Consider the following 26,813-nt stretch of genomic DNA (forward strand, 5'->3'; position numbering starts at 1 on the left):
AGTGGAGGGAGAAGGGGACCTGTGCTCTCTGGCAACAGAGGCTCTGGGAAGAGTCTGATGATCCCCGGGCTAGTCCCGGGAGGATCTCTGTTGTGAGCCCTGGGGTTGGTGCTGCATCCCAGCGGCCATCACTTCAGCTAGGGCCCTGGCTAAAACCTCCTGAAAACTCTCAGGTAGCTCTGGGAGGGCAGAGCAGATTTCTGGAGGTTGCAGGTGATCCCTTGCCTCTGGCGAACTTGATGCCAGCCTGGGCCTGGCTGGGCTGGAAACGCTGCGACCAAAGGGATCCCCCCTTGTTTCAGAAGAATGAGCAGGCAAAAGGGGGGGGGCGAAATAGAGCTATGCCTTCTGCCTGAGCTCCTGGGGGAGCCAGGGGAGGGCGCCTGGGCCTCTGCCAGTGTAGGGAGCCTGCGGGGGGACGCGACCTGGAAGGCGATGGGCTGATGGTCGCCCTAAATCTCCTAGAGGAGGCCTGGTAACTCTGCCCCCTTTAGAATGGGTCTCCTTAGTGGATGCCCTGGGGGTACCTTTCCTGGTGGGAGACCTCCCTCTGGTGGCCTGGGAAGCTCCACTGGAAGTCCCTTCGGCTGGATCTGGGTCCTCTAGGGGTCTCGGCCCAGCACCCCCGCTGCTCCCCGCCTCCGCCATGCACTTACTATTTTTCCCGGTCATCCCTCCTCGTTCTCTGCCGGCTCAGCTGTTTAGCGCTTCTTCTTCTTCCAGATCCATGACTTGAGCGCCGGCCCGCACCGCAATCCAAGCCCCTCTGCAGATCACCGGCAGAGTGGGGGCCGCTCTAGGCCTCTTCCAGCCTCCTCGGTGCCTATTGAGCGCTCCCGGCTACCATAGATAATTGCCGGTCACGCGCTCACCTATGTGCTCAAGCGATTCAAGATGGCGACCGCCGAACTGCGGCCCAAGCCTCTCTGAAGCTGGAGAGCATTGGGGCGATCCTCTGCGGATCCCCAGTCCTCTGGAGTCCTAGTCAGGCGGCTGCAGGCCGAAGGCCTCTCCATGCACTCGGATCGGCGTGGAGGCTTCCTCCCCTCTTACGCAACCGTCCAGCTGCTTGGTGAGCGCGCATGTGCTAGCAAGGCAGCAAGGTTTTCGCTAGCAGCGCAGAGCACATTTGAGGAGAGATGCAGCAATCGGAGGTTCTTGGTAAGGAAAAAAATGCTAGAAGGAAAAAAGCTTACACACACAGACAAAAAACCCCTAGTCTTCCTAGGTGAGGAAGAGTCAGGAAAAACACTCCTTCTGGGCTGGAGTCTGAGGTTAATCTGGGAGAGCAGATGGAGGATCAGAGGTGTGGCCTCAAAAGATTACCTCAGACTCCAGGGCAAAAGGGCTGGGTTAATACCCATGTGTTACTTCTCCCACACCTCACCCTAATAAATAAAACTCTACCTGGAGATGAGGTGGTAAATGAATTGTTCAAATTTTAATTATAAGGAGTGCTAAGATCTATATACAAAATTATATTTTTGTATTTTTTCTTCAACAAATAAGCATATGTATGTTAGGATATAAAATTTCATACTGATGTGGAATAAAACAGATTTACCTTTATTTTAAGGCCAGAATCACTATGAGTATGAGTCTTTGATAATTTCCTCATAATCTCAGCACCAGTTACAGGCCCAGCAGCAGGTGGGGGGCGTGTACTACTTCCTTCCAGAAGCATCGTATGTTCACTGACAGTAGCTAAAACATTTGACAAATGGAGAAATTATAAAGAGGATAAAGCTATCCAAGACAATTAGTTACTAAAATAGGTATTGCTTCACTGCCAACAAATTCTTATTAATATTGGGTATCCAAAATTCAAGAAAAATATTGAAATTTGAATCAGCACAGTCAGCTTCAATAAATATATTGGACTCTTTTTACAAGTAATTTTGATTATACAGCTTCCCTGCCAATTTACATTAATCAGATAGTCTTTGACTTATGACCATAACAGAGCCTGACATTCCCTTGACTAAACAAGGCAGCTGTTAAGTGAATTTTAGTCCCATTTTACAACTGTTTTTGCTACAGTTGTTAAGCAAATCAATGCAGTTATTAAGTGAGACATACAGTCATTGAGTGAATCCACCTTCCCCCACTGAAGTTAAACTACTGTTTCTAAGTAAAGGATTACCTATTCTGAAAAACTTTAGAAGAGTTTTATTGGAGTGCACATATTTTATTGCACGAGTGCCCAATCCCCAGGCTGCGTCCATTATCAAGCCTTAAGCCATTGGGAACTGGGCCTCAAAGTTGCAAGCAAGTGCACGCGTATCCTCACTTGTGCAAGCAGCAGACAGCACGTTTGCACTATTTGCATAAGCAGCATGCGTGTCCTCCACTTGCACAAATGGAGCTGCTTGCCCACTGCACACATGGACCCATCCCTTCTCTCTCCCACTGGTCCACAAAGTTGGGGAACTCTGTTACATTGTGTGTGTGTGTGTGTGTGTGTGTGTGTATGTTTACTAGATATTTCCCAGAATAAATAATTAAATGTAATTCAACACTATTAAAAAGTTACATCAATGTATTTGTTCCTCTTTTTTTATTAAGGTGCTTTAATAGTTATGGTGTTATCTCTTTACAGACAACAGCCCAGATTTGGGTGTTCCACAGTTACTGCTTCATAGGTAACTGTAGCCTATGGCTCGGAATTCAGTTGCCCAGGTCCACTTAATACACCACCTATGGGCCAACCTGGAGGATAGTATCTCATAGCCTTAATATAACACCTTAAGCTACTAATGGAGATCATGCTTCTGAGTTGTCCTAACTTAATGCCATCCAAAGAGAAATTAATATTCCAAGGGACGATAAACCTTGATGGTTTTTAGTACCAGCCAAGCAACAGAATCTGGGAATTGAGGCAGGGATGTTGCTACATAATCAGCATTTGCTAACTGCCAAGGCATATATCCTACAGATCATTGGAACACACTGTATAGGCAGTTATTTATAGTCGAAATTTATAAATTCAGTCTGTAAAACAGTCTGAGTAACATATTACCATGGATAATTATTGCTACTTATAGCAATAACTGTTGAGGAATCCAGAGGCTGTTAGAGAAACAACAGGTGCAGAAGAAACATAGATAATCCTCGATTTACGACCACAATTGGGAAAATTTCCATCCTAAATCATTGCAGTAGTAATTTGTCTCAGACCTGATTTTACAACAATTTCTATAGTGATCATTAAGTAAATCACTGTAGTCATTGTGAATTCAGCTTCCCCAAGGGGATTTTTTTTTTGCTGGAAATCAGCAAAAAAAAATGCAAATTACAAGCACATGACTGCATGACATTAAAACGAACTGTAAATGTGAGTTGGCTGTCCAGCGTCTGAATTACGATCACATCTGACTGTGCATCTGGTGTGATAGTCATGTATGAATACAGGTCATAGTCACTCTTTTTGACACCCTTGTAATTTCAATGACTTACAGCCATTTCAATAAATGGTCACAAGTCGAGGACTACCTGTATGAAAAGTCTCAGAGAGGAAGGAAAATGGAAAGATTCATACTAACTCCCATCCTCCAACTTTCTGGGCTATAAAAAGATGAATAAAAAAATGGATTTGCAAAATTCTATTCTTAGCCTATCTCAATAAAATACAATTCTAGGCTTCCTGTGGAAACTAATTTAATCTAACTTGAAAGGCAGTCACCAATTGTCTGAACAAAGTAAAATCCAATTGTTTTAAACAGAAACACAAAAAGAAAAACAAATTCATAAATACAAATATTCTTTCCTCACAAGAAAACATAAATGTTATTGCAGATCTTTGTTTTTGAATATATAAATTACAATTCCCCTTAAAATGCCCACTCAGTAGAGGTCTTTGTTTAAGTGATTGGCCAGGATTACAACTCCATATCTGTTAGCTATGCATTAATTTAAGGGACTCAATTTATCAGCTACCAGCTGCTATGTACAGATAAGGAAGGAAAAGAAACAGCAATATTTGAATAATGTAATTCAATAATGTCAGCAAAACAGTAAGTAGTAAAACTGAAGCAGTATTTTTTGAAGTTCTTCTATTTATAACATTTTCACAGCCTCCCTCCCACTTTTTAATTATTTTGATTATGAATTTTAAAATTATATTGCTTATGATACTGTAAGTACCTATATATTTCCTGTGAATTAGCTTAGAATATTACAATATTTTACAAGTACATAATTAAAGAAGAAAAAGAACTTGGAAGGAAAATCCATTTTATGCAGACAGGACAAGGTTAAATATTTTTTTAAACATATTTCTCTCCAAGAATGTGTTAAAGAGGAAAGATTACCATATGTGGATGGAATGCAAAATAAACTGATCTTAAAAATACACAGAGGGATGGAGGGACAAAGGGAAGAGGGGGTAGAGAAAGAGAAAGTATGTGAAAATGAATACAATACCTGCATCAAACTCAAATTCTGCTCCATCGGCGCTTGTGTCACTTTGAAGTCCTCCCACATTGTCCAAACCTAAACCATCTTCTTGTTCCTGTTGTACAGTTGACTGGAGTTTTATTGGCTGAGCTGGTCTGTGTAAACCTACACCTTTGAAGGCTGGGGTCACCACAATGAACTTCATCCACTGCCTTGCTAATGCAATGAGACCTTTTTTTAATGTCACCAGAGCAGGAAGGCCATCACTCTAGAATACAAACAGATACCCAGAAAATTCTAGCATCCAGGCTTCAAAACATCCAAATTTGCTTGCAAATAAATACCCCTGAGTTCTCTTATTTGTTCCTACAATTTAGATTCTGGGTTTTTAAAATGTTTAAGTTATTTAACAAAGGACAAGTCCTTTCCCCTTTTTTAAGTTGTTGCCTATTTTGCTCTATTTTTATTTTTTTATTTTTCTTCCTTTCTTCCTTTCTTCCTTCCTTCCTTCCTTCCTTTCTTTAACATGTAAAAACAGTAAGTATAACACACTGGAGAACTTATCATTAAGTAATCACCTTAAGATAGAAACCTTTCTTGTGCCACAAATATTTTGAAATTTTTTGCAGCTGTTAAATTCTTCAAAATAACAGTATAACAAATTAACAATAAAATAAAATAAATTTAAAAAATTATGTTGAAATAATAAAATATTCATTTTTGTGCTTATAATAATATATTTTTACATATGTAGGGGTTTTCTGAACATGTTAACAATGCTTCTTTGTTAAGTCTCTATTCTATTTTTGTTTCTTTGGCTTCTGTTTTTCTCTGGATGCTGTCAGAGTTTGTTATTAGCAATAAACAGTTGTTATTATTATTAAATAGCCAGGTATGTCACAAGAGATTTACACAAATGTTAATAGAAATTGCAATTAGTAAATAATATTTTATAAATATAGATCACAGTGCAAAAGAACTCTCATTTTTTAGTATTTTTTTAATCAGACCATAATCTTAAGCAGTAACTTACCATGGTTGCTTCTTCAATAATGGAAAAAGTTGCTTGATGAAGATAATGGTGAAGTATATTACACAGCAGACAGGAAGGGTTTTCTTGTAGATAACGAGATAATCTTGTGAGCTTGTTGTACTTGCTTCTCAAAGGAAAGTGTACACTTTTATTCTGAATACATTAAAAACAATAAGCTATATTAGTTCTATCACTCAATATTTATTCACAATCTAGTATTGTGGCTAATATCTACAATATATACACATGCTAAGGGTCTATTTTTACCGAAAAACTAAACACAAAATTATTTAGAACTTTATTAGTTTTTATGATCATTCTCTAATAATATTATATTGTTACTGTCTGTGTGTCTTTCAATACTAAAGGTTAAGGAATGGGATTTAAAGGGAACAACATTCTGTGCCTTATAGAGATAAGTAAATGCATTTTATAGAGGTATGATATACTTTTTCTTGCTAAATCATTTTTTAACCAGGCTGCTGGTCACCTTCTCTTTTTCTTCACTTTTCCCAGTATCTTACAGTTCTCAAGAGCCTGGTCTTTGCATAATATATTCAAACTCTTTCTCTTAATAGATACTTACTTCTAAGGCTTCTGTCATTATACATCCCATGACAGCACAAACACGCAAGGTTCCCTCTGTTTCTAATTTGTTTAAAGAAGACTTCACTTGATCAATTGGAACAAGCCAAGCCCCAATGGCTGGAGTTGCAGTACTCAGAAGATTCAGTTGCCTACAATATTAGAAAAAAGATGAATTATAAAACAGTTGTATATGCAAGGGAAATTGAACATCAGTTACATAATTTTATACATGTTTTTTAATATTCATAGTAATCCATAACTGTACAAGGAATTAATTTAAATATCGTGGGGTCCTTTGTGCTCTCTGATCTTGGTTGCTTTCTTGCAGATTTTTCATTACAAAACTAGATTAAAGTATCAGTGCATAATTTGAGTACTTTCATAGAAATATCAATCACCAACAATTTTCATTTGTACATACAGGATAGCAAAAGTAAGATTAGGAAACTACAGTATGTATAAAAACCAATATTTTTATTATGACCATTGCAATCAAAGACAAAACTAAGATTAAAAGAGTTTAGGTAAAAATATTTAAAAGAGTAAAAGTATCACAATATGCATGGTTATACACAAAGTTAATTGCAATTACAGAGACATATTAATAATGAGGTCTTAGGGACACAAAATAGATTGAACTATTTAAGTATATAAAGATTTTTTTTAAATGTAAACTGTATCTAATAACATAAATATTCCAATCTGTAATTTTAGCCTACTATTGTTCTCATTCAGCAATAAAATTATAACCCTAAAAATGTGCCTGTCTAGGTACATAAAATATATTTTAGGTAGAAATGCCTAGTGCACATTCTCAAAATATGTTGATATCTACTCTAGATAAAAAATACACAATGAACTCCATTAAATAAATTTATATGAATTTATATGTAAAGTTCATGTAGTTTTTAGATGCTTTATATATTAGGCAATAAAATATATTACAGTCCATTGACCGAAGTTCAGGTAATATGAAATGGAATCCAACACACCTTGAAAATATATGGGCATGTGAACGAATATTTGTTGGAGCTGCAAAACTGAACCAGATTTCTTTGATTGTCAGTTTCATGCTGCAAGAATCAGGTGGGGGTGGCCTTAAAGGATTATCCTTTTTTAGTTCATCAGATTCAACCCCTTCATCCTAAACAAGAGTAATAAAGATGAAAAAGTGCAAGATTAGTCCATAGTGGATGGCTGTAGGTTTCTTAAATTTGTTGTTAAGATAGAAGCTTATTGTGTCACCTGCCCTCCCCCCCAAAAAAGCACAAGACTTTTTTTAAAATCAAAACATGAACATGCATGCAAATTACATATTTTTCCAGAAAAGGGATTCAGTTTGAAAAACAGCTTAATTTAGCAAATTGGAAAATATTTTTATTGTCACAATAGTAACAGCTAGCAATGGTCCAAAGACTATTTTAAAACTGTCTTACTTGCTCATCTGAAACTGAATTTGAACGAGTATCAGAACCAGCACTAACGCAATCACGGTGGAGAATTTCTTCAGACACATCAGTATTGTAACCACTGCCAGTGGGAGAATCTGAAGAATTATTGGATGCAAGAAATCCACCTCTGTCGGTACCTCCAGATTTACCTATATTCCCAAATGCGTTATATAATACAGCACCACATTGCCTACCACCTGTCAATATACAAACATACAAAATATCAGTTCCTTTACAATGTTTACAGTGTTATCATATATTAAAAATGTTGAAAGATCATTTACCTTTTATTGTCAGATTTTCAATTCCACATTCAAACATTATCCAGCCCCATTTTTCTTGGCTAGGCCCAATTCGTGTTACATCTTGAACTACCTGATGATCAGTTTCATCTACAAAAGAAAAATCATCCAACTCTTCCAAAGTGAAAAGAACTTTTGATTTTTCAAATGGAATGGCTGTTATTGCACAGATTCCCATATCTGCAAAGTAAAAAAATAAGACAATTTTATTGGAAAGAGGGTTTTTTCAATGAAAAACTACAGTGTACTGGACTTTCTAGAAACAACCTTTTTCCTCCAGCACTGACATGGGTATTCCATTTGCTGTGGAGCTAGGACAAGAAAAGTTCTAACTGCTTCTCGTGTTGAAATAGTTCCTTTCCAAGTTCTGGAACATTATCAAAGAAATAAAACTTGATTTTTTTTTCTCTCTTGCTGATAATCAGCTGATTTTGCTGCCAAAAGCTGGTTCTCTGGCAGTGCTACTCCCTGGATTTGAATGGGAACCCTGAAGAATGACCCAAGATGGCTTTGGATGGTTGTGGACCCACTTGGGCAGGGGTGTGAAGATTCCAGTTTCTTTGGAAGTGGTCAGAAAGTCACTGGTTGTCCATCTTTCTCTCGACAGTTCATTTTCTTAAGTATGCCTGGGTTTTAACTTCACTTTTTTAATTTTATGTTTTACTCTGTTTTTTATCTTTAAAAATTAACTGGTTGATCTAGTGCTTATTTATTTCAACCCCTGCTGGACTCTAGCTTTTTTTTAATTTCCTTTTGATGTTGTTGTCTTGAATAAGTTTCACTTTCCCAAGGAAACACACAGTGTTTTCGGACAGGGAAAATGCTTTCATTTGATTTACTCTCACCACAGGTTTTTTACATTTTTTTAAATTAGCAAAATATTTCAAGTTATTTTTTTTAATTTCTCTTTTAATCTTGGATCAAAATATCCTGAAAATACCTTTGCTTCAACCTAAGCTACACAGAATAATGTATCAAATTATGACAAGCAAGAGTGGATGATGTCTGGAAAAAAAAACTTTTTGGTAACATACAATTCTTAGTTGAAAGCTTTTTTAAAAAGTCTGATGAATTGATAAAAGCTGTGGAAAATATTCAGATGCATGTAGCTCTGGATAAATTAGATTCACAAAGGAAATGTGATTTGAAAGCTACAGATTCATTGGAAAGAGATATGGGTTATATAGACATAGAAGTGAGTGAACTGATTGCATACACTTCTCTGAAGTAAAAGCCTGCAGTCTTATAATAGCAGAAGCCTGAGTAAATGGAGAAGTGACAAATTGGTTTCCCCCAGAGGACTGGAGAAGATTGAGAAATGGATTTATCACAATTAATTGGAAACCACTTTCATCTGAACATTGTTGGGAAGAAAGACAGATTGTAAAAATTGGAATTTATTATATTTAATTAGACAACAATTATTACTTGTTCATATTGTTAATATTAATTAATTGGTATTAGGAAACAAACATGGATATTTGATCCAGGATTAACTCTTGGGATGAGATTTAAGAATAATTGGGATAAAGTGCCATGATAAATTTGCTAAAAGTTCTAAAAGTTGATTGTAATAACAGTTTTGTTGTTTGGTTTTGAAACTTTAACTTTGTCTTTTTATTATTATTGTTTTTCCTATTAATTATTTTGTCATTAATATAGTATAAAGATGACAGGTCAATAATCTGCAAATAGATTTTGTAGTTTAAAAATTTGGGGGGGGGGTCTGTTTCACAAGGAAAACAATATTTTAGTAATGTATTAATAAGTATTCAACTGGGGGGATAATGCTGTATATGTATATATGTTGGGTCTCTTTTTTTCTTTAATGCACCTTTTTTAAATGTCTTGTTCTGTATTTATTTTTTTTAATTTTGGAGTTTTGTATTTTCTCAACTAAAATAAAAAAGCGGGGGGGGGGGGGAGAAATCCTTCCATATATATATATTCAAGCCTTAATAAGATATATTCTAGTCTTAATAAGATTTTTGTATTGAAGCACTGCCAAACTAGCATTACAAAAAGGCTTACCTGAAGTATCTAAGCCTCTGAGTTGCCCATGAATACGATGAATATTAAGTTTAGCTGCAATTTCTTTTCCTTTTTCTGCTCCAGCATTTGATCGTAGAGAGCCAGAGGATTGGGGCTGCATTTTATTGGAATGGACATACTTCTCAAAAGTTACAGAACCTCTCCTAGTTTCTGTACTATTTGTATTCTCTTCAACCACACCTCTTTTAATTTAAAAAAAAAGAAAGAAATATTTGAGACATCTTAGAAAATGCAGTTTCCTGAATCAATAATTTAATACATATGCATAACTGAAGGCATTTGTTACTCATTTACATTATAAATCTGCCCCATATCATTTAACAAAAAGATTTAAAAAATGTATTATACAGACAAAATCTGGATTACAGGGACCTCATGGAGATGAAGAAGAGTCCTGAAACAATGATTTTGTCACACTCTTAAATTTGTATTGAAGCACTGCCTTACAGCTTCAGCGTACCTTGGAGGAAGCACTGCCTTACAGCTTCAGCGTACCTTGGAGGAAGCTAACTACCTTGACCCCTTCCAGTCTGGCTTCAGGCCCGGTTACAGCACTGAAACCGCTTTGGTCGCATTGACCGATGATCTCTGGAGAGCCAGAGATGGAGGCTATACGTCCATCCTGGTTCTCCTCGACCTCTCAGCGGCTTTCGATACCATCGACCATGGTATCCTTCTGCGACGACTGCGGGAGGTGGGGGTGGGCGGCACTGTTTTACAGTGGTTCTCCTCCTACCTCTCGGACAGGTCGCAGTCGGTGTTGGTGGGGAGGGAGAGATCGTCCCCGAGGCCCCTAACCTATGGGGTGCCGCAGGGTTCGGTTCTGTCCCCCCTGCTATTTAACATATACATGAAACCGCTGGGCGAGATCATTCGAAGGCACGGGATAAAATACCACCAGTATGCGGACGATACTCAGTTGTATCTGTCCGCCCCGTGCCAACTCAATGAAGCGGTGGACGTGATGAACCGGGGCCTTGAGGCTGTTAAAGACTGGATGAGAGCTAACAAACTGGTACTCAACCCGGAAAAGACCGAGTGGCTGTTGTGTTTTCCTCCCAAAAATTTGGCTAACGTTCCACCAATCAGGCTGGGGGGGCAAAATTTATTCCCCTCAGATAGGGTCCGCAACTTGGGAGTCCTCCTGGATCCACAGCTGAGTTTTGACCACCACTTGTCGGCTGTGACCAGGGGGGCATTTGCCCAGGTTCGCCTGGTGCGCCAGTTGCGGCCCTACCTGAACCGGGAGGCTCTCACAACAGTCACTCGAGCCCTTGTGATCTCTAGGCTGGAATACTGCAATGTGCTCTACATGGGGCTGCCCTTGAAGAGCATCCGGCGACTTCAGCTAGTCCAGAACGCGGCCGCGCGAGTGATCATGGACGCACCACGGTTCGCCCATATAACACCAATCCTCCGTGAGCTGCGCTGGCTACCTGTTGATCGTCGGGTGCACTTCAAGGTCTTACTTACCACCTATAAAGCGCTCCATGGTAGTGGATCTGACTATTTGAGAGACCGCCTCCTGCCAATCACCTCCCTGCGTCCCATCAGATCGCACAGAGTAGGCCTCCTCCGAATTCCATCCGCCAGTCAGTGCCGACTGGCGACTACGCGGAGGAGAGCCTTCTCAGTTGCTGCTCCGACATTATGGAACAACCTCCCCGTGGAGATCCGTACCCTCACCACAGTCCAGGCCTTCCGCATAGCCCTTAAGAACTGGCTATCCCGTCAGGCCTGGGGATAGGATTACTCTCACCCCGCCCGAATGTTGAGTGAATGTTGTGTTTTTATGATCAATTTTCTTTTAATCACGATTCTTTTCTTTTTAAGTCTTGTCTTGCACTCCCTTCCCTTCACTGTTGTAAGCCGCCCTGAGTCCCCTCAGGGAAAAGGGCGGCATATAAATTTCCAATAAAATCCTAAAAAAAAAAAAAAAAAAAAAATAATCTCCTATTAAAAATGTAACTATGACTTATTAAAAATGTTGCCTTACCTGTTCATACGGACTTGTGTGGCAATCCTGTCAAAGCACAAAGCCACTAAAGAAACATGAGTTACATTTTTGGCTGTGGCTGTCCCCGATGATTCTTCAATTGATGCTTGAAGTAAGCATAAATTTACCTAAAAAAGTTATCCCATAGATTAAGAAGAGACATACAAATCAAGTGCTTTTATTCCATTCAATAAAAATTTTTCAAAATTTCAAGAAAGCATGAGCACCGCTTTATCTAAAGAAATGCTATGAACATTCATGTTGCACATTTTGCCATTGAATTAGGATAAGCACAATTGATATATTATGGGAGATTGGTATATTATTGAAAGTACAACTAGTATTTGGGTAAAAGCATCCTCAACATCCTTTGTATTCAATTATGATCAGCCATGAAATTCTTTTCTACACTGTTGCATGGAACCAGTATGGCCCTATTCTTTACTAGAAATAAAATGATCCAGACTCATGCATAGTTTCTTTATTTAGTCATAAACATCTTGAATCTTTGTAAATGTTACTTTGGACCCAGTAGTACCTTGACATCTAATCACTTTCCTGGATAAATACTCACAGTCTGGGAAAGAAATGTACCTGTATTTGAAATTGGCAAATGAACCAGTGCCTTAGTTGTTGTTCCAACTAATACATTATGTACAGGTAGTCCTCAACTTACAACAGTTCATTTAGTGACCGTTCAAAGTTACAATGACACTGAAAAAGTGACTTATAACCAATTTCACAGTTGCCGCCATAGCAACACCTCCATGATCATGTGATCAAAATTCAGATGCTTAGCAACTGGTTCATACTTATGACTATTGCTGTGTCCCAAGGTCATGTGATCCCCTTTTGCAACCTTCTGACAAGCAAAGTCAATGGGGAAGCCAGATTCACTTAACAAATGGGTTACTAATGGGTGATTCACTTACCAATTGAGGCAAGAAAGGTCTTAAAATGGAGCAAAACTCATTTAACGGATGTCTCACTTAACAAAAGAAATTTTGGGCTTTGAAGGAATCCATACCAAGGCTGATTAACATTTTCCCACTGGGCAGTTTTGACATTGATACAGCTAATACAATAACAATGGCCATGATACATAGCTTCAAATAATTTCATGCCTATACTTCTCTTCAACATATTAGTGTTCTTTTCTTAGGATCCAGACTAGGTAGTCATCTTTTTAAATAACGAAGATGTCAGAAACCTGGATCCTCCACCTAGCCCAAATCTGCACAAAATGATGCTTTCGTTCTTTCAACCTGCTTATATTCAAGACAATTCTTGCTAAGCTCTAGTGCATTTTTCAAGGCTACTGGGTCAAACTGTTAATTACCTTAGGTACTGTAACATTGGCTTGTAGGCCTTTAATAGTCACATTGTCTTGTTTAAGAGAAACATTCGCTTGCGTCTTTACTTGAGTTGTTCCAGTAGCCGGGGTTTCAATTTTTGTTCCTCTCACATCCTGTTTAGAAGACAGCTTTAAAACAGAAGAACAATAGTACATGTTGCAATTAAGATTTAAAGAAGATATGTTCAACTGCTTTGGATTAAGTGTTATATTTGGCCTAGGACTGACATGCCTTGTTCCAAAAATTAGAGAAGGGAACAATAAAATCTAAAAGAACTTAAATTTAATTTAAAGTTACAGTTCTACTGCTTCAAAATAGCATCATGTCTTTTATTCTACCCTTTCATCCAACAGCAATAGAAATAAGCACCACCACATATACGCCAAATTCAAGAAGTCCTAATTCTTTTAGACAATAGAATATTTTAAATGTAATTTGATAAATCTTCCATTTTGTTTCATATTCTCTCCCCCATCCATCCCTTTTCTCTCTGGAACCCACATATTATTTTTACCTGTTTCTCCATTTTGGCAGTTAAGGGTTTGTTGGTTTGTTTGTTTTTGCTAATAGGGAGAATGATGAGAACTGAATTTTCAAGCAAATAATTTTTGTACTGAAGTCCAAAAATATAAAAATATTTTTCCTTACTTGTGTAAAACATTTACTTATACTATAGCATTTACTAAATGGAGTAAATATAATGTATTCCTCTTCCACCCCATCTCCTGAAGCAAGGCTTTACTTTCCCTCTCACCTATAATCTTTGAGGACTAAATATATAACGTGATTATTCTGTTGTTGTTCAATACGCCAAATAAGAAAAAAAAGCCAAAGCATATTTGGTGAGGCAAAAAGCTGCATGGAAATAATAAACCTTTGCCATAATCAGAAATTTAATTAGATAATTATACGTACATTTTCTGAAAATGTTGTTTTTTTATTCTGGACAGCTTCTCTGAGAACCTTACAATGCAAATCATCCACAATGGCTGCTGCATGACGTGTGCTTGCACAGTGCACCATTGCTTCTATATACCTATAGGAAAAGTTAGTCCAAAATATATGTTGGAAGCAGGCTTCAAGCAAGATTTTATTTACTTGTATCTTTATAAAAGGCTTGAGAAAAATATAGCCAAATTAACTTATGTCTAAAACTTTAAAGATATTTATAATAAATGCATCTGTAAAATTTATTTTTTCAAATGATTACATTTGCACATGTGATGGGGCAGTGGTTAGAATGCAGTACTGCAGGTTACTTCTGCTGATTGCTGGCTGCCAGCAGTTCAGCAGTTCAATCCTGACCGGCTCAAGGTTGATTCAGCCTTCCATCCTTCCGAGTTGGGTAAAATGAGGATCCACACTGTTGTGGGCAATATGCTAATTCTGTAAACAGCTTAGAGAGGTTTGTAAAAGCACTGTGAAGCAGTATATAAGTCTAAGTGCTATTACTATTGCTATTAAGTTTTCTTCATAAGCTAAAAATGCTGTTTTAAATTTCAATGTCCAATGTTTTAATATTGTTAAACTTATAATAGTCTATATTGCTATTAATAATCCGTAAACCATCCGGATTCGCTTGATAGCTAGAAGGGCAACATATAAATTTAATAAATAAATAAGCAGGTAGCAGAATTTTTAGGATCTGTCAATGTAGGGGAAACCCAATATTTTTATTTATTATTAAATTTGTCTGCTGCCTGATCTCCCAATGGCTTTGGTAGCTCATACTAAAAACGTTAAAAAGTTAATTTGTGAAAACAGAATTATATCAATCAATGAACTGGTATAACCCCAAATGCCAGTTTCTTTGTTTTATCAAAGTATACTCTGTATTCTTTTGTTCCTCTTAACCTTAACCAATCATATGGAATTAAGAAAAAGATTATATGTATTAGGACATCAAATCAGTTTGGGATTTATTAAAGTGTACCTGTCAGCCTCTGCTTTGTTGCTGCTTCGGCTGCCATTGAAACGGGGAGGGGGGGCATGGTATTTGGAAGGGGACTCATTGTTGTGCTGGAGGAAGATTCTAGACGCTGATCTGACCATCTTACTGCGCATGTGGAGGAAGGGAGTTTCCCACCAAGGCTAACTGTCCAGCATTCCATTCTGGTGATGACTTTTGAAGTTATCTCCCACCTGACAGTTGGGTGCATTATAATTGGACTATGGACTGGGGTGCCAAGGGGAGGGGATTGAATTATACATGATATTATTCACTTTTGCGCCTAATTAACCAGACTCAGCTTAGCTTTGCTACTGTTCGTTTATAATTAGTAAAAGTACACTTGATTTCAAACAAATGGAGTTGAGTGGCTTCTTTCCTGATTCTTAAACGAAGTTGCAGCTGACAGTACCATATTAATAACAGGACTCAGCGGTTAAAAATGCTGAGCTTGTCAGCTAGAAAGCTGACAGACCAGGTTCAAAACATAAACACCTCTTGATAGGGTGAGCTCCTGTTAACTGCCCCAGTTCCTGCCCATGCAAATGCAAGTACATAAATAAGTACCACTTCAGTGGGATCCTAATAGTGTTTCATGCACCTTGGCACATAGTCATGCTAGCTACATGACCATAGAAATGTCTTTGGACAATGCTGGCTTTCTTGGTAAGAAACGGAGATGAGCACCATCCCACAGAGTCAAAAATGACTGGACAAGGGAAACCGTTTCCACAATTTTGCTACTATACAACTGATATTTTCTAAACAGAATTGGTTTTTAGATTCTGAATGGCCACCTGGACAGAAAATAGCTTTCTGTCTGTCTATACTTGATTAATGAACTCAAGTATATTTAAGCTAGTTGCTTTCTCTTACCTCAACTTATCTGAAATTGCTGGTGCTTTCCAGGAAGAAAAAAATAGGAGTTTTTGGAGGAAAGGTAGGATAGAAATGAAAAAAGAAAAGAAGAAATGTTTTCCACGTAGTGGCTTGTTTTTTCCCCCTAGTATCTACCTAGAATAAGCTGTTTGCTGGAAGTTCAAATACAGCCTTAATAATGGTTTTGTTTGGCCTATAAGTACTGATATTCTTAAGACAGGAGCTCAAGAAAGATTAAATGTGATCACAATTCATTTTAGCCACGTAATGGCAAATTGGTGAAGTAGGTTGGCTAAAAAAACTGGTTGACATCAAAGTCACAGAGTAAATTTCCATGGCTTACATGAACCTGCATCTCATTACTATAATACTGGCTTATATGGCCATACATATCCAGTAATTCAAGGAGAAGAGAAATAGGAAGACATAACACATGAGGCTGCAGGAGAAAAATATTAAAAAGACTCTTTATTCATATCTGTTTCAGACAATGTATGTTTGTACCGTCCGAGGTCAAGAAGAAATGTGACAACCATATTATATGCATATAGCTCTTGAAACTAAGAAATACCTGTCTAAAACCTCGGCTACAAGAGGACTAAGAACTATATCCACAGTTCCTTTTACTTCAACGATAGCTGTTGTTCTGGTCTGACAAACTGGATGATCAAGAGTCCATTCCTCTGTTATTGTTTCATCATCTGTGTTATCAAGGATTTTCTTTTCCAAAGGAGTATATGGAGTGCTAAATAAATAAATGGAAAACAAAATATAAATTTTTAATTGCATCTTTTTGCTGATTACATGCCAGAATAGAATTTATTGGAAAAGATTATTTACCTAACCGTCTGTTCAGGATAATATGACCTACTTATAATAAATGCCATAGATGAAGAAAGTGTAAATTTCCTAATTTGAAAAAGTGTTCACCTACAAAAACAAAGTAATAACACAAACAAGTATCCAGAAGACAATAGAACTGAGCACTGAATTGATGCTTTCTCAAGTTACAGGTTTGAACGCATTTTAAATGTATCTTTTTATCTGTAGTTTAATTTTTATTTTACAAAAACATAACATGTATCCTACCAGTTGAGAGCAATAGAATCAGAGATATAAATGCATTATATTATATTTACAAGACATATCCTCCAATAAGCAGGTTTGGTATAAGAAGATGGTAGACATTACATTTCTACAATTATTAGGAAAACCAAGCTTCAAGTACTAGAATGTCTTAAATGATAAAAAATTCTGGCATCAAATAAATGTCACTCTTTTTGAAAATACATGTTGATTCATCATTGTAAACAAACTGTATATAATGAAGACCTCTTAATCAACAATAAATAAAAATATATTCAAATGATAGATATATGAATTACATTTAAATGATTAAACAGCAATTCCTCCGTTTTTTGCATGACAAAGATATTTTAAAGCAAAAAGGAGTTTTTCTTAAGCCTAGTACCAAAACTATTTGACATGTACAGGAAATGTAAGAAAGTGTTCATAAATATTTTTTATCAATTTTGGGGAATAAATTTAAAAATGACACTATCAGTTGCATACAAGGAGAACTAGTACAAAATGTTTTACAGATGGCATCTGGCACCAACAAGGTTAGCTAAAAACTTAACAAATACCTTCCCAAAATGTTGGAAATACACGGAACATATTACCATTTATGGTGGACATGTGAGGAGACTAAAAGAATTTGGGAAAGGATCAAAAATTGGCTGGAGGCAATAACAGGGGTTAAAATAGAATGGAAACCTGAAGTTTTTTTATTAGGAATTATGTCTGCAAAATACAAAAAAGAAATCCAGTATTTAATACTACATAATTACGGCAGCAAGGATTACCTTTGCCCAGAAATGGAAAAACAAATTAATTCCATAAATATCTTTCATCATGTTTGTGCTATCCTTAGCAAGCTATGGTTTACTAAACATTTCATCATATCAATTAAGTCCGACATCATAAGTCTCATAATTTCTTAGAAGACATTTTATGAATTAATTTAACTTTCCTTTAAAAACTTGAAAGGCTTACTTTTCAAACTTTTCAATAACTTTTCACTGAATCTGAAAAATGTTCAGAATAGCCATAAAACAAAATCCAGCCCTTTGCCCTGGAGACTGAGGTAAATCTTGAGGCCACATCTCCATTCCTCCACTGACCTCCCAGATTAACCAACAGTTCGTAGCAGAGCACCTGGAAGGAAGGGACAGAGAAAGAAAAAGAGAAAGCACACAGACACATTCTTCCTGCCTGGCCCTGACTGGCCACTGAGCTAAATCAGGCCCTGGCGCGGTGCGCCCAAAAAATGGCGGGGGGGAGTGACTACTCCCATGCCAACTTCGAAACATGCAGTTCAGGTAAGACCAACTGACAGTTTCCGAAGTGGGGCGTGGGAGGAGTCACACATAGGACATACCAAAGCTAGATGTCCTTGGGAGGGATCAATGGGCCTGAGCCCCTCGAGAGTCTAGGACTCCCTGGAGAACCCTCCTCCCAAAGACCGCTTCTGCGGAGGTGTAAGCATCTAGTCGGTAGTGCCTGATGAAAGGCGAGGGAGAGGACCAAGCGGCAGTCCTGCAAATCTCTTCTATGGGAGCATGAGTAGCCCAGGCTGCTGAGGGTGGCCGCACTTCTGGGGGAGTGCGCTGTGATGCCCTCTGGAACCTGAAGTCCCCGTGCCTCGTAGGTCTTCGAGGTGGCCGCTCTGATCCACCTGCTAATGGTGGCCAGATGCCTGAAAGAGGGTCTCTGAACATCTAAAGGGTGCCATGCGCTTCAGATAGATGCGCAGGGCTCTTCTAACGTCCAGCTGGTGCCATGATCTTTCCCTCGGGAAACTTCCCTCAAGGGTTCGAATGGTGCTTCCGTCAATGCCTGGAGGACCATGGGCAGGTCCCAGGTAGGGAATCGATGGACCACTGGGGGTTTCAGATTCACCACTCCCTTAAGGAAGCGCCTTAGGACCAGATGTTGAGACAAAGTCGGTGAATCCACACACCCCAGGACCGTGGAGAGGGCAGAGAGTTGTCTCCTAAGGTTGCTGGGGGCCAGACCTTTCTCCAGACCTTCCTGTAGAAAGTCCAGAACCTAGGGTACGGAAGCCGAAGCTGGAACAATGTCCCTTGCTTGGCACCAGTCTGCGAAAGCAACCCAGGCGGCGTTGTAGATGCGAGTGGTGGACTGCCTCCTGGACGCCTTGATGGTCTTAACTGATCTTGCTCAATCGCCAGGCGGTCAGATGGAGCCACTCAAGATCAGGATGCTCCAGAGACCCCTGTTGCAGGGACACCTTCCCCGGGGGAATCCTCCAGTGAGGGGCTGAGGACAACTCCACCAGGTCTGCTAGCCTGAGGTGACGTGGCCAGAAGGGAGCCACTAGTATCATCTCTGCTCCCTCTGACACTAACTTCCTCAGAACCCCGGGGATGAGGGGAAGGGGAGGAAAGGCGTAGAGAAGACCTGGTAGCCATCTGCAGCGAAGGGCCTCCGTGTCCATGGCTCCCCTGGACGGGAACCTTGATACAAAGCTCGACAGCTGGGCATTCGCTGGGGTTGCGAAGAGATCCACCGTCGGGCACCCGAACCTCTCAGAGGAAGACGCTGGGATGGAGCTGCCACTCTCTGTTGTCGACCGTCTCCCTGCTGAGCCAATCCGCTTGCTGGTTCTCTGTCCCGGAGATGTGTTCCGCTCTGATGGACTGCAGATGCCTCTCTGCCCAGTTCCCCAACCGGAGGCCTCGTCACGAAGGTCCTTGGAATGAGTGCCCCCTTGCCTGTTCATGTGGGCCTTGGCTGCCACGTTGTCCGTCAGGACCAGGACGTGGTGACCGGTCACAGTGGTCTTGAAGTGACGTAGGGCAAGATGAATGGCCCTGAGCTACAACCAGTTTATGTTGTTGCACAGGTCTATTGGAGTCCAGCGGCCCTGGGCTATCTGGGTCTCCAGATGTGCTCCCCAGCCGAACAGGCTTGCGTCCATTGTGAGTACCTTCCCTTGTCTAGTGCTGGTGTCAGCCACCAACGGAGCGAGAGCAGCACCTGGGGTGACACTCGAAATTTGAAGCTGGTGTCGCTCGTCCTGGCTCTCTGGTATGGAAGCAGGAACCACTGAAGCTCCCTGGCGTGTAGGCGAGCCCAAGGCACGATCCCTATACAAGAAATGAATTTCCCAAGGAGTCTGGAAAGAAGAACTACAGGGACAGAGCGTAATTTGCGTATCTCATGGACCAGCTGCACAATGCTGTCCCTACGTTCCTGGGAAAGAAAAACTTCTCCAGACACCGAATCTATAATGGACCCTAGGTGTTGTAGTCTGGTAGATGGGGCTAAGTGGCTCTTCTCGAGATTAATCAAGAAACCGAGGGACCTGAGGGTGTCGATGGTGAGCCCCAGGTCCTGCCTGGCAGTGTCTGGGGACCTGGCTAGGATGAGGATGTCATCCAGGTAACAGTGAAATCGGACTGGGAAGGAACGAAGGAACCTGCAGCCGCGGCCAGCACCTTGGTAAAGCCCAAAGGGAAGGGCCCTATGTTGGAAGTGACTGCCCTCATGGGAAAATCTGAGGAACCAACAATGTTCAGGCACGATTCTGATGTGTAGGTAGGCCTCCGTGAAGTCGATGGAGGCCAAGAAATCACCCTGTTGGATGCTTTCTAAGATGGATCTCAGGGAGCCCATCTTGAACCTACGGTAGACCACCCTGGAGTTGAGTAGCTTAAAATCCAGAATGGCTCTCCACCCCCCTGAACTCTTGGGGACCAGAAACAGGTTCGAATAGAATCCGGAACCCCTCTCCCTCTCTGGGACCTTCTCTATGGGCCTGATGTCTAGCAGGTGATTGATGGCCTTAGCCTTAAGGGCCCTTTGGCCAGATCTGTGGAGGAGGCGAAGGTGCAGAATCTATTCAGGGGCTGCGATTGGAACTTAACCATCTGGAGGACCCATTTGTCCAAAGTGACGTGCTCCCAGGCATCCGCAAATAGGGAGAGGCGACTGCCGATGGGGTGATCCGCGATCGGATCACTTGAACCTGTGGAACGGACGGCCGCCCCCTCCTCGAAAGGGCCGCTTGCTCTGCTGCTGGCCTCTAAACCTGTCTCTTGGGAACTGCCTATCCCCTTGTCTATGAAACCTGGGAAGCAGGTACCTTTGATTCTGGGTGTCCGTGTCAGGTGGGTGGTAAATGTTCTCCTGGGGTAAGGAGCCTGTCGGTGATCTGGCCGTCTGGTCGCAGCCAGGAAGACCTTTCACTTATTCTTGTCCTCCACCAAAGATAGGATCCAGCGAGGCACTGAAAAGCTTGTCTCCGGATTAGTCAGCTCCTGCCAGGTGCCACTTAGCCCGAGACTGTGCCTGCCAGTGGCACAGCCACAGAAGGCGCCTGGACGCTACAGAGGATGACAAAGCTCGAGAAGCATACTTAACTGCATCCAGCATGGCATCTGCCAAAAACTGCGTGGCTGCCAGCACCTTGGATATGTCCTGCAGGAGATGTACCTCCGTGGCCGGGGTCCTGTCTCTCAGCTGTTCCAGCCACAGCACTGTTGACCTATTAAAAAAGGATGTAGAAGCGGCTGCCCTAATAGCCTAGGTTATTGCCTGGAATGACTTATGCAAAATCATTTCCGCCTTCTTGTCTTCTGCCTTAAGACAGTTGGCAATGTCTCCAGTCACCACGGTCGAAACTGAAGCCAGGGTGGCAACCAGTGTCCACCGAAGGAACCTGCAGAGCTTGGCCAAATGTAGAATTGAGATTATAGAATCTACCCTCATTGCCCCCCAGATTGGGAAAAGACCCTGGGCTTAACCCACTGGGATTTAAGTACTTCTAGGAACATCTCTGGAGTGGGAATCTCCTCTTTCTCCACCGGGGAAGGGCCCTTTCTTGTTACCCCCGCTGGGGCCTGGCGTGGCAGTGGCAGGACTGGGTTCTGGAGGGGTGTCCAGGTGCCCAGTCTGCTGTGGCCCTGGCCTTACGAAGTAAGGAGCTAAACAAGGAGGGGGAAAAGAGCCCAGTGATGTTGGGGGCCTCAGGGGCCTGGGCGTCCTCATCCTCAGAAAACCCCATCTCCTTCAACTCCCCTTCCTCTAAATCTGAAGCCTCACTGGCAGTGGAGGGGGAGGGAGACCTGGGCCCTCTGGTAACAGAGGCCCTGGAGCGATCCAGGTGACCCCTGGACTGGTCCCGGGAAGACCTACTCCTGGAACCCTGGGACTGGTGTTTCATCCCTGAAACAATCCCTTGGGCTATGGCCCTGGCTAGCTCCTGGAAGCTTTCAGGGAGCTCTGGAAGAGAGGGGTGCAGTTCTGGGGGTTGAAAAAATTCCCTAGGTTCAGGGGATTGCGGTGCCAGTTGGTGTCTAGCAGGGCTGGGTGCCCTGCGCCCAAAGGGGTCTCTCCTAGCCTCAGATGGGTGGGCAGGAGAAAGGGGGGGTGATAGGGATCTGTGCCCTCTGCCTGTGCCCCTTGGGAAACCTGGGGAAGTCCCCCTGGTCTCTTCCAGAACAGGGAGCCTGCGGGGGGAGCGAGATCTGGAAGGGGAAGGGCTGATGGTGGCCCTGAACTTTCTTGCAGAGGCCCTGGTAACTTGAACCTTCTTCCCAGAGTTTCCCTTCCTATGGGGCCTGGGGGTGCCCTTCTTGGCGGGGGACCTCCCTCTGGAAACTGGGGAAACCCCCCTGGAGATCCCCTCACCTGGATCCGAATCCCCTGGGGACCTAGGCCTGGCACCCCCGCTCCTCGCTGCCTCTGCCATAGTACTCACGGTTTCTGTACCACCTCCTCTCTCCCTGCCGGCATCTTCTCTCTGTGTGCCTTGATCTTCCAGGCACCATGCTTTCCCAACAATTGCCGCCGCTCCGCGGCTCGAATGCTGGCTCACCGCTGCTTCTGGGCCCTCCCCGGATTGCCGGCAGAGTGAGGCCTCTTTCTGTAGCCTTTTCCTGCTACTGCGGTGTCTTTTGAGCACTCTCAGCCTCCGTAGGAGGGTCATGTGCTCTTCCACGTGCTCTTAAAATGGCGGAATCCAAAATGGCCACCGATCTGCGATCCGATCTCCTCCGAGGCTCGGGAACGTTGGAGGAAGGGCCTGGCCGGTTCCTCGATTGCTGGTGCCTTGCGCAGCTCTCCTGGATGGCCTGCAGCTGTCCCAACGGGCCTCGTGGCGCAGCGGCTTCTTTTCCCTCTTACGCGGCCGTCCGGCTGCTTGGGAAACACGCTGGATCGCGGCGAGGCTTGCCTGCAAGCAGCGCTGAGCACGGGTGGAGAGAGGAGCAGATTCGAAGGTAGAGCAAAAAAATGGAAAAATCTTAAAGGTCTGGAGAAAAACCCTAGAAAAAACTGGGAAAAACCCTAGAAAAACCTAGAAATCTACGAAGTGAGAGAGAGTCCGGTAAAACACTCCTTCTGGGCCGGAGACTGAGGTTAATCTGGGAGGTCAGTGGAGGAATGGAGGTGTGGCCTCAAGATTTACCTCAGTCTCCAGGGCAAAAGGGCTGTGTTAATACCCATGTGTGACTCCTCTCACGCCCCACTTCGGAAACACTATATATATATATATATATATATATATATATATTCCCAAAATGTGGAACAAAACTTTATAGACACCACCTTTGTAATTATCTAAAAAGGGGAATTTCAATATATTACAAATGCATCATAACTTGTTACTCACTTAGAAGTTGATCCTGTAAGCTGCATGCCTCGATCCAGGAGAGCATTAGCTTTAAGACCTTGTTTAACAATCTGGAAAAAATAATATGCTATTACTCTTTGAGAGTTTTTTTCAGTCTTTTGTCCTGAAATATTTTATATTCCTTCCTCCCTTTAAATTTTTACATGATCGTGCATGGCAATTTTAGCATTGATATACCATAATATATTTTAAACTACTGTGTGTGTGTGTGTGTGTGTATATATATATATAGTCACACATATATAGACACAGACACAGGCACACACATATATATATATATATATGTTGTATTTGTGCTGATAAATAACATATATATATATAGTTATTCGGGTTTTCTCCCGCGTAGAATTGGAGATGTCTTGGCAACGTTTCGACGAAGTCTCATTCGTCATCTTCAGGCTACTTCAGGCTTGGTGTTTCCAGGAGTAATGTGAGATCTCGGCTGTTTCTTCCTTTTAACTGCCAGTGGGGGTTTGAACTGATTGGGTGGGGGCTTGGCTGTGTCCTGATTGGGTGGAGGTGTGTCCTGATTGGGTGGAGGTGTGTTCTGTTCTGATTGTTTGGGGGGTTGTGTTTCATGTAAGGGTAGGAGGGGTTTTAAAGAGGCTAATTGTGCATTTGCAGTCTGGCTTCTGGTTCTGGGTCGTGCCTCTTCATCAGTTTGTGTTTTTGTCTGTTTTCTTTGTGGATGTTTGGTGGTGATATTCTGTGTGGCTCTTGTGAGTGTGGGCCTGAATGACACCAGTAAGTTCACTCATTTAGAAACCAAAATTATCTTCAAAAATTCACCATTAAGAGGAAATGATGAATTACAAGAGGAAATTTGGTATAAATTTTAAATGGTGACCATGAAAGGAAGTTTTGAAACTTACTTATGAATGAAAGCCTATAATATTGAAATTGGATATAAATTGTAAACAGTGATTAAGAAAGGTGGTTTAGAAACTTTGTTATCAAACATAATTAATTTTTATTTAGAATGTTTCACAAAAATAGAACGTTGTTGGATGATATTGAAAATAGACAATGGAATGCCATTATGTGGTTTTGCTTTGAGTTTCGGAATATTTGTTATAAAGGGATGTTAAAACAACTATAGTCATATGGATAAGGTATGATGATAGTTATATATATATATATATATATATATATATATATATATATATATATATATATATATATATATATATATATATATATATATATATATATATATATATATAATTTGATGTAAAATATATAATTTGATATGGATTATAGGTGATGACTGTGGAAGGGATGCACGAAAGTTCTTTGTAACCAATTGACACACTTTTTATAATTTGTAATGGAATATGTTTTTATGGTTTTTGTTGTGTCTTGTTTGTTTGTGTCTATTCAAAAAATTTAAAAAAAAGAATTAAAAAAATTCACCATTAAGGATTCAGTGAAATTATAAATTATTTTGAATACATTATTTACAATTTATTTGTGATGGGAAATTCTAGAAGAAACAAATTGTCTAGATCCTTTTTAATTCCACTCAGGCCTAGTTATGAAATAGAAATAGAAATAGCACTCTGATTCATAACCTTTCTCAAGATATAGATGGGAGGGAATGCACTCTTTTGATCCTACTGGACTTCTTGTTATGTATAATTAATTATAATATTCTTTACAATTGACTGAAAAAATTGAAGACTATTTTGGAATGGTTCCACTCCTATATCCATTGATGATACTACTCATAAAGAGATGATTTGAGGATTCTCGTGGACTTTTTGTTCCTATGTACTAAGTATGCTGGGGGGGGGGCGCTTTTGCACTGCAGGCTACTGCTAGATCAGCAGGTCAGCGGTTCAAATCTCACCGGCTCAGGGTTGACTCAGCCTTCCATCCTTCCGAGGTGGGTAAAATGAGGACCCAGATTGTTGGGGGCAATATGCTGACTCTCTGTAAACCGCTTAGAGAGGCCTGAAAGGCCTATGAAGCGGTATATAAGTCTACTGCTATTGCTATTTGCTCAGCTCTGTCTTGTATGCGAAATGCAACTTTACTAGGATCATAATATGCTTTGATCACTGTCCAATTGAATTGCAGTAACATGGGGATGCATTTGAAAATCTGATAAGCTGCATCCCCCTTGGTAATTCTGCATTGTATTTGGAACGCTGACACTGCCACTAGTATAAAATTATTAACAGTGGCATAAGAAACAATATCAATGCTAAAGCAACTGTATCAGTTGAGACTAAGCTTCCAGTCCCAATTCAAAGTGCTGGTCATGATACAGAAGAAAGATCAGACCAAGACTTGCCAGAATTGACTCTGCTATCTGATCTACTCATCTAGAGAAGGCATGTTAAGAATTCCTTCCCCGTAAGCAGTGCATGTAAGATAAAAACAATGACTACAGAAAAATTATGAACAACTCACTCCTATCGGTACATGCTGACTTTCCTCATTTATCAGCTGGAAAACTTAAATCAAGGAAGCCCCCACTTGCACTTGCATAACAGCTGCCCAACAAGTTTGATTCCCAATGGAAAGTCAAATGGGTTGCTAAACACCCAGATATAAGAAGACATATAAAACCCCCCACAAAAAAGGTGCCAGGCTTTGAGCTACGACACCAGCAATGGGCAATACTGAATAGGGTTTGCGCCTCCCACAGAATCTGCCGGATCTGTCTGTATAAATATAGATGGGCATAGTATCCCCCCTTCAGTGTCACTGTGGGGTCTCACATCAAACTGTAGATCACATCATATGATTGGATGGCCTAGACATTGGTATATGAACATAGATCTTTTTAACATTTTATTGTGTTTTTTACTAATCTAGATGAAATGTTGTGTGTGTGTGTGTGTGTATGTTTTGCTAATTCATATATGATATGCCATATGATAGACAGACACAGACAGACAGGATGACAGACTTCTGTGGGATAGCTCCCACTTTGAAATACCTTTCCCTAAAATTTGTAGCATCCACCCTGTTAATGTGCAAAGGAAGCAGAGGATTGGACTAGAAGACCTCCAAGATACCTTCCAACTCTACTGTGCTTGTTTCAAAAACAAGTAAACATTTGTGTTACTATAGTAAACTATTCCCC

At 40.9% G+C, this 26,813-nt stretch overlaps 1 protein-coding gene across 11 annotated transcripts in view; it reads right to left on the reverse strand.

The window, feature by feature from the left end:
* The window catches only part of BLTP1 (bridge-like lipid transfer protein family member 1), a 199,643-nt gene that overhangs the window by 98,424 nt on the left and 74,406 nt on the right, over positions 1-26,813 (reverse strand). For 10 of the 11 annotated variants that reach the window (XM_087724419.1, XM_087724425.1, XM_087724423.1 and 7 more), the window contains exons 29-41: positions 23,699-23,769; positions 16,571-16,744; positions 14,088-14,208; positions 13,157-13,300; positions 11,818-11,945; positions 9,801-10,003; positions 7,752-7,949; positions 7,453-7,664; positions 7,009-7,160; positions 6,015-6,165; positions 5,429-5,581; positions 4,423-4,663; positions 1,565-1,704 (exon numbers count right to left, since the gene is read on the reverse strand). In XM_087724419.1, coding sequence (XP_087580545.1) covers positions 1,565-1,704; positions 4,423-4,663; positions 5,429-5,581; positions 6,015-6,165; positions 7,009-7,160; positions 7,453-7,664; positions 7,752-7,949; positions 9,801-10,003; positions 11,818-11,945; positions 13,157-13,300; positions 14,088-14,208; positions 16,571-16,744; positions 23,699-23,769 — 2,088 coding nt within the window. The remainder of the gene's footprint in view (positions 1-1,564; positions 1,705-4,422; positions 4,664-5,428; positions 5,582-6,014; positions 6,166-7,008; positions 7,161-7,452; positions 7,665-7,751; positions 7,950-9,800; positions 10,004-11,817; positions 11,946-13,156; positions 13,301-14,087; positions 14,209-16,570; positions 16,745-23,698; positions 23,770-26,813) is intronic. The other variant, XM_087724418.1, reaches the window with a different exon arrangement.

Source organism: Thamnophis sirtalis, unplaced genomic scaffold (assembly GCF_051295495.1).
Source record: "Thamnophis sirtalis isolate CommonGarterSnake01/CBP01778 unplaced genomic scaffold, rThaSir2_p1.2 scaffold_10, whole genome shotgun sequence".
Classification (NCBI taxonomy): Eukaryota; Metazoa; Chordata; class Lepidosauria; order Squamata; family Natricidae; genus Thamnophis; species Thamnophis sirtalis.